General features: G+C 37.5%; 1 protein-coding gene across 2 annotated transcripts in view; it reads right to left on the bottom strand.

Moving 5' to 3' along the window:
• Positions 1 to 522: 522 nt before the first annotated feature.
• Trappc3l (trafficking protein particle complex subunit 3L) overlaps positions 523 to 8,779 on the bottom strand; it is a 67,882-nt gene continuing 59,625 nt past the window's right edge. For both annotated transcript variants that reach the window (XM_047557626.1, XM_047557627.1), the window contains 2 exons: positions 6,284 to 6,469; positions 523 to 3,056 (listed from right to left, as the gene is read on the bottom strand). In XM_047557626.1, coding sequence (XP_047413582.1) covers positions 2,937 to 3,056; positions 6,284 to 6,469 — 306 coding nt within the window. In that variant the 3' untranslated portion in view covers positions 523 to 2,936. The remainder of the gene's footprint in view (positions 3,057 to 6,283; positions 6,470 to 8,779) is intronic.

Genomic DNA, 8,779 nt, shown 5'->3' with positions numbered 1-8,779 from the left:
CAAGGAAAAGAGGGAGCTTTCCACTTATTCTTAATAATAGTCCATTCCAATTGCTGAAAAGATTCAGGCTTCTAATAACTAATGGATGAAACTGAGAAGTTTGAGAAGGCAATAAATAAGTGCATGGAATGCTGAGAGAAGCATCTTTGATTCTTGGCAACTGTAATAATGAACAGACGACCAAGGCAGGCCTTCTCAACAAACAACTTGGGCAGCAACCTGAGGGTGTCATTTGAATGGCACTAGTCTCTGTCTTTGTCTCTTTCTCACTCTCTCTCTGCCCGAAACATTTCTTCTTCTTTTGTTTTGCCAAGATGATAAAAATCTCTGCTTTGATCAAGATTTTGGCTTGATCAAATTGAAGGCTTTTGTGAAATGAAAATATGACATCACCCTGTAGTTATGCTGAACAATTTCCTCAAGCTCTTTATCAGAAAGACCCAACTTTACACAATAGCAATGAAAACACACTTAGAGCCCAGAGATGATGTACAAAGTTTGTTTATTGATTCTCTGGGTCACTGCTCAGTGGAGACAGACCATTTCATGGATCTCTGACAGTCTCTTTTTGCTGGTTTTTCTTAGCTTATCCCAGCCTCGCCCATCTCCTCTCTTTCTTTCCTTGATCATGGATCTTCTTGATTCTTTCTTTGCGGCAAAGATGAAGGAGACTCAATGATCTTTTGATTGGGAATTCTAGACCACTGCTGTCTATAGTAGCAGCTAGACATATTTGGTCATTAAACACTTAAAATGTGACAAGAGTGACTGAATTTTTAATTTTCAATTAATTTTTATTTAAAAACTAAAGCTACTAACTACCACTAATCACAACTTCATTGTTTTGAGAGCACGTTTTGCTTTAAATTCAAAAATTTACCATTGAATTAAAAGGGGCTAAAAGCATAAAATAAACACTGACATTCAAAGATCGGTATAAAAAATGTAAAATGTCCATGTTGAAATAATAATATTTAGGATAATTAGTAGAAATTAAATATATTATTAAAATTAATGTCACCCATTCCTTTATACTTATTTAATGTGACTATTAGAAAATTTGTAATTAGTGTCTCATAATTCAAATGGATAGCACTTCTAGATTTTTATGTTCTTCAGGTTGGAACACATATTAAATGCAAACAAGTATAGCATAAATTTGATGCCAAGAGACTCCCTTCCTACCAGGTAAGGAAAACAAAGGATGTTCCAGGAACAAACTTTATTCCCAAACCATCACTAATTCAAACACTCAGCATCACTGAGAAGAACAGATTAAGTCACCTTCCTGGGATGGATTTTGATAGTTGGATTGGGAGAAAAAGGAGGGAAGGTATAGACAGGTAAGAGAATACTCCAGGCATGGAACATTTTCAAGAGAGCGAGTTGGGTGCTGATTTAAGAAGGAGACCCTTAGACATTGGTCTCTATGGGTTCCTGGAGGGAAAAGTGTACTGCAAAGGAGAAAGAGGCATTGGAGCAGAAGGTGGGAAAATCCTAGAAAGAAGCTTTGGGATGGATTTCAAGCAAGCATTCTGCTGGAGGCATCAACTTAAAATATGTGATATCGTAACATCCTTCTGATAGCTGATATCTTCTTCCAGATTATACTCATCTTCTGTGCCACAGGCCTGAAGGACCTTCCCTTGATGCTGCAGTTGCCCCAGAGACCCTCTCTGGTCTTTTGTGCCTACCTCAATAGCCTTCAAAGAGATAAATGGGTAGGTGGGGGACTAAACAATTTCCCTATGATCTTCTAATTTCTCCAAATGTGGAATTGCTGTGGTCATTTTTATCATTTAAACACACTGATCTTACTTTAGATATTTATCATGTCTAATCTCTTCATTTTGAAAGGATGGGAGGAAAAGGAGAGGGGCGTGTTGCCCAGGGTTAGCCACTAGTCAGGATTAGCTGACGCCACTGCAAACAGAATTGGGATTAGATTGTCAGGCTCCTCAAGCCCTAGTTGACCTCTATCACTACCAGATCACAAGTTGTAATTCATGAAGTCCTGCTAATTATAACTTTTACTTGTACTCTGAATTCTCTGCAGTACTAATTCCTGGGCTGTCTTAGAGGCTGTCCTTGTGTACTGATGGTCTGGCAAAGATTACCGTTTATTTAATGCAGTTCATTGTTCTGACCACAGACAAAATATTCTTTGGAAGATTTGGGGGGATTAAAAATGATAATAAAAATTCTAAGTAAATAAACTTTGGGGTACAAAGTGTTCTTCAAAGAACAGTATTTACCATTCATTTTGGAGATTTCCTCACTGGTCATCAATATTACATGGGAAAAAAAAAAAGAGGAATTTTGTTAATTCTAGCTACCTAAAAGTTAAACAAATAAAAATTAAATGCTATTTTTAAATGCTTCAGGATTGACATACAAATCAATAGCCTGTTTTGGTGGTTACAAATCAAGAGTAGCTTTAGGATGTTGAAGCTATATGCTAAGATAATATATGAGAAAAATCCATAATTTCTCAAAAATATGGGAAAGTGTTACAAATGAAATTCCTTCTCTAGAGAATGCAGTAGGTAGTATCTAGGAACTGTCTCTATTTAATGAACTTTATGCTGTATCATTTCATTCATTGTCCTACTGAAAAGAGATAATATACTGTTTCAGTAGGTGGTGGCTTTTTTCTCCTATTACCATAAGTAAATGGGATGAATAGACTCCCCAGGGATGGACTGGGTAATAGGTAGGATTCATGCTTGCTATCTCATAAAGAGTTATTTGTGTGTAAAATACTATGAACATGAGATTAAAAATATGCAAAAGAAAATTCACATGCTCTGCATTTTAAATTTCTGGCTGATTTATAAGCCTTTCAAAGCTCATGCTATTAAGCGATTCAAAATTTCTATAACTATATGTGTTTCACTCCTCAACTACCCACCCTGTCACATTTTGCACATTATTCTTCATTTTTTCCGTCTGTATTTTTTCTCGTCTAGCTTTTTCAGAAATGTTATTCCTATTTCTGTCACACTGTCGCCTTTCAGTCTGTCTTGCAAGAATGTAACATCAGCAGCCAAATGAACCTAGGAAAGAAAAGGATAAAAAAATAGGCCCTTTCAATTATAAAAAAGATCTCTAAATTTTTCTCAGTCTATTTTTTTCAGCTTTCTTATTTTCTGTATGGACAGATAAAAAAGAACTTGTTCTATGGATGAAGGGCCCTTGACTGTCCTCCAGAGACACTGTGTCAGTATGCATCCTCTGTGGTGTGAATCTGCTGAGGGAGGGGCAGGCCACACCTAGCCCTGTTTGGGTGACTGGGATGCCCAGATGTGAGGGACATGCCCAACGCTGTTCACAGGGCAGGGCTGAATTCTAGATTCCTCTCACAGGGAACTCAAATTCCCTACTCAAAGATAGACCCAACCCAGTGTGCTTGACCAAGCAGAACTTCCAAGGATAAATGGATTCTTAAAGGATTCCTCTCAAACTGATTTGTCATAAATCACTCTGTCAGTAGCTAAACAACATAATCATTTATCCTAACAACATTTTAGCAATCACTTATGGCTTTGAGAGCTTGGAAAAAAATATCAACTAAATAAATTATACATGTAAAATTAAAGATTGAAATTACAGACATGAATATTTGATGCTCAGGACTTCTTTTCTTCTCTAAAGCATTTCCCATTTCCCAGGCACTGAAGAGAGCCTCAGGACTTACTTCTCTATTCATTAAATTGTATTCAAAATAAAAGCAGTGTGGTATTGCTGACCCACCCTTGTTAGAGTATTTGTCCAGAGTTATTTTAAGTCATTGGGATAAATAAGTGAAATCACCTAGTAAAAGAATATAATAAGTGAAAAATGCCTGAGTCTAGCAGGCAATTGATTAACATTTCCCAAAACTTATCTGACTCAAATCTCTCACTAAGAATGCCTAGGCTTACCAGCCTGAATTTATTCAACTGTAGACTTCTATATTCCACATAATATGTGTCACAGAGTGCATGGGTCTTGTGGTGCCCACCAGGTAATAGAAGAACATACATTGCACTTTCAAATACAGAAACTAAATTTACATTCAAGTATTTTCCCCATAAGATTTTTCATGTCTTTGTTAAAATTTAAAGGAAATTAACTAAAATAAGAAGGAGACTATGTCGAACAGCTCCTTGGGTGTTTGGGGTCATATGAGGTCTAATACCTCTCTCTCTTTCAGCATATATAATCAACTATCATCCATGAAAAGTGAAAACTTCTTTATCCTACTTCTGACTTAGTTTTGTGGTTTCTTCCTTTGCCTGTAAACTCCCAGAACTTTCCTTTTCCTCTTCTTCTTCCTTTTCCTCTAAAAGAATGCATTATTTCTATTATTTTATGCTTTTGGATCACCCATTAATTTATCTTTCCCTAATTATCAAAAATAACTAAAAATTGCATGCGTGACTCATTATTGGTAGGTCAATACATGTCGAGACTTTGGTCACTATCTGGCCCCACCATTCTTAATACTGAAGCTTTTGGAAAAATTATACTTTGTTCACTGATCCCTCTTCCTAAGCTGTCATTGGTTTATGAGTCTATAACAGATTATCTTCTTCTCCCTATACTTTTCCAAAACAGCTTTTACCATGGCCCTCCCTGATCTTTCGTTTAACCATGTGACTCTTTTTCAGGTCTTGTTTCTCTAACCTCTGTGATGAACTTGATCTTATTAATGGCTCCCTTTTCTGGAAGATACTCCCCTCTCTTGTCTCTGTTACTCTGTTTTTCCTGGTGCTTTTCTACTGGCTCCTCCTTCTTTGCATCCTTTGCAGCTTTGTGTTCTCTGTTTAATCTACTCATTATATTTTGCTCTTTTCTAGAGTTATTTTGTGGCTCCCTTTTTCTTCTTGCTCTCTAGCCTGGGCATCGTTGGCAGTTTCCATACCTCTTTCAGGCCACATCCCTCTGTGAGTCCCAGACACACATAAACAACTTCTTTCTGGATGTCCTCACTGTGTGTTAGCCACCTCAATCCCAGCATGATCAAAATTGATCTCCTCACTTTGTATCTTCCGACCTCCAAAGTAATCCTCCTGGTTTTGCTTTCTTTACAACCTTCTCTGCAGGTTGCCCAGAAACCTAAAAGTCATTCTTAAACCTTTTTCTTAATCTTGCCCGTTCAGCCAACTGAACTTCATCTTACCTGTCCTACCTTCACGATATTGTTCTCCTGGGTCTTCTCCTTTTATTGCTACTGGCAGGCTTTCTCCAGGTTGAGTGTAGGGTACCATCATCAGTTTCCTAACTGCTCATCTCCCTCCCCCCAGCGTTGTTCCCTCTTGTATATGCTCATGTGGTTAACAAGGGAATGAAATTCCTAAAACAAAAATTTCAAATTATCTTTCCCTTATTTGTAAACCTACATTGGTTCTCTGACACTTTCCACATGAAGATTTGAATTCCTTTCTTTTATCAGGCTTCTTCTGTCTGACTCTTCACGTCAGTCATGCTGAGCTAAATCAAATTCCTTATTCTTTGAAAGAAACAATCTCTTGAGCCTCTGCACAGTTTGATTCTTTACCTGGAATATTATTTTCCCCTGCTCCACTTTCCCAGGACCTTCACCTGGCTCCAATTTTTCCTTCAAAAGCTGGTTCAGTTACTCTCAAAAGTCCAGGAAGGGTTTCTTGCCCCAGGTCCCCCTACAGCCCTTTATCACACTTCTGTACACATACAACTTTTGTCCTAGACAGAAAAAATTTAAGGGGAGCAACAGTGTCTTGTTCCTATTTGCATGCTCAGTGGCTGGCACTTAATATGCTACTAGGTATCTCAGCTAAACCAATGAAAAATTCAGGTGTGGAAACCAGCCTCCAAAATGGTCTGTAATGATCTCCACCTCCTATTATTCATGCCCTCAGGTAGTCTCCTCCCATGTTGCACCACGGATGGCAGAACATGCTGCCATGTTGTTATTAGATCTACAAAGATGTCTATGTGGCAAGGGCCTTCAGGAAGCCCATAGCCAATGGCCTGCAAGGCACTAAGGGTATTTCAGAGAGCCTGGGAATAGATTCTTCAGTTTCAGCCATGCCTGTAGGGGCTGTACCTCTGGTCAACAGCTTGAATGTATGTATGTTAAGCCGTGAAAAATTCTGAGCCACAACAACCCAGCTAAGCTGCTGTCAGATTTCTGATCCTTAGAAACTCTGTGAGGTTATAAGTATGTGTTGTTTTAAGTTGCTATAGCTATATGTTGAGGCAAATTGTTACACAGCACTAGATAATGAATACGCCTGGCAAAATGAAGTACGCGCTTTACCATTTCCAGGGCACCTCTGATAACCCCACAGAGTAAATTGCAGTAGCACAAAGAAGATCGCCCAGCAGGAAGTTCTTCCACAAACTCTGCCAGAGGATTCTTGTCTAGAATCAGGGAAAACTCATTTCTGCTTGAATTGTTGCAGGTCACACTTGGTGTAATTCCCAAGTACATCTTGAAAGCAACCTGATAAAGAGAAAAATAAATTATTGCCACTTGGTCTAGAACAGATATCTATTAGCAAGATAAACAAATACCCTATTACAGGTGTTGCAGCACAAGGGTTAAGCACAGGGAGTCTGCAGTTAGGACATCTGGGTTCAACTTAATTTTGCAATTTATTGACTGTATGCCATGTGAGAATGTTAAATCCTTTTATTTTAATGGACATCCCAAAGGACAAGTCTCTGTGAAAATAATATGGCATTATTTTAAAAAATGTTTTTTAAAAAGGTATATATCCTCTAGGAGGGTAAGAAATTAAAATATTATTCACCATCAACATATGAACATGGTATTTGTCACACTGATGGTAGAAAAAGATAGGATCTTGAATTAGAAGGTATCTAGGACATATCTGCCATAATAGGAAGGTCATGATCAGAACAGCGGATGCCAAGGGCAGATTAAGTTCAAGGATGTGTTTTGGGATGGAGAGGAAATTACATTTCTGTAGACAACAAGTTTCTGAGGAGAAAGGTGTGGTGGTGGGACAAGAAAGACATAAATGAGTGACAAAGTAATTCTCAAAAATATCTGCTGTTTTATAGGGCATGAAGAATTTTATAATGCAAAAATGGAAGAAATCTTGGAGACTATTTCTTTTAAACTCCTAATTTCTCAAATGAGTAAACTGGAGAGAAGTAAAATAGCACACTAAGACCCCAGTACAACTTAGTTGTTTGGCTCCTACTCCAAGGCAATTTCTTTTCACAAAACACATGGGTCTGGGTCCTAAAGTTTATTAATGGAAATTTATTAGCTGGATGTATTGTCATTTTTCAAATAATTTAATTTTCAAATTAAGAGCAGTATGTAGGATAGAAATAGAAATTTTTCTTAAATTATTTCTAATTTGAGGTACTAAGAAATTCTTCATTCATTCTTTCAATAGGTATTTATTGAGCATGACCATCCTAGTACAGTGCCTGGCACACAGTGAGAGTTCAATAGCTATTTTCTTTTTTTTTTTTTTCTTTTAAAGATTGTCACTTTTTTTATTTCTTGTCTTCTTTATCCAATATTTCAACACTCTTTGAAATACAAATTATAAACTATATAATTCACCTATTCTTTTTTAATTCTTTTTTTTATTTTTACAGACTGCATTTTGATTCATTGTACACAAGTGGAATACACATTTTTGTTTCTATGGTTGTGCACAATGTAGATTCATACCATTTGTAATCATATGTAATCATATACGTACATAGGGTAATGATGTCTATCTCATTCCACCATTTTTCATACCACCCCCTCATTTCCCTCTATGTAAAGTTCCTCCATTCTTCTCTCACCCCCCACCCTCCCACCCCCCATTATATATCATCATCCACTTATCAGGGAAAACATTTGGCCTTTGGTTTTTTGGGATTGGTTTATTTCACTTAGCATGATATTCTCCAGTTCCATTCATTTATCTGCAAATGCCATAATATTATTATTCTTTATGGCTGAGTAGCATTCCATTGTGTATCTATATCACAGTTTATCCATTCTTCTGTTGAAGGGCATCTAGGTTGGTTCTACCATTTAGCTATTGTGAACTGAGCTGCTATAAACATTGATGTGACTGCGTTACTGTAGTATGCTGATTTTAAGTTCTTTGGGTATAAACCGAGGAGTGGGATAACTAGGTCAAAGGTGGATCCATTCCAAGTTTTCTGAGGAATCTCCACACAGCTTTCCAGAGTGGCTGCACCAATTTGCAACTCCACCAGCAATGTGAACGTGAGCCTTTTTCTCCACATCCACACCAACATCTATTATTATTTGAAAACACAATCAATAGCCATTTTTAAAATAAATTCTTGAATGAGTATCTGATCTAAGTTTGACACCATAGTTAGAACCGGAATATAGGAGTTGGAGTGAGTATTTGTCAGGCAGATGAGGTGGGGTGGGGCCCACTCTATTACACTCTGAGTAGCAGGAACATGGGGCATGAGGTACCATGATGAAGTTCAAGGGAGGTCTGTATCTCTCAATCTGTGGGCAGTGAAAGCCCTAACGATGTGAAAAGCCTATGCAGCACTGGATTTCTGGTTTAGAGGGATCTCTTTCATGTAGGATGTAGGATGGATTTAGTGTTATGGCTGGGATGGGCATGAGGTCAAATGGAGAGATACTAATCAAGAGCTGACCCTGATGACTTAGGAAAGAAGTGATGATGAGAACACCTCTTGTTTTGTTTTTTCTTCAAAACTCAAACCCTTCCTAAACTTTTCCATATAAGTTAAATATTCCAAATCCTAAGATATGGCTCAAGTCTCTAAA

The sequence above is a fragment of the Sciurus carolinensis genome, chromosome 7 (assembly GCF_902686445.1).
Source record: "Sciurus carolinensis chromosome 7, mSciCar1.2, whole genome shotgun sequence".
NCBI classification, from domain to species: Eukaryota; Metazoa; Chordata; class Mammalia; order Rodentia; family Sciuridae; genus Sciurus; species Sciurus carolinensis.
The sequence above is the reverse complement of the archived record's forward strand: the minus strand, read 5'-3'. Positions and strand labels throughout refer to the sequence as shown.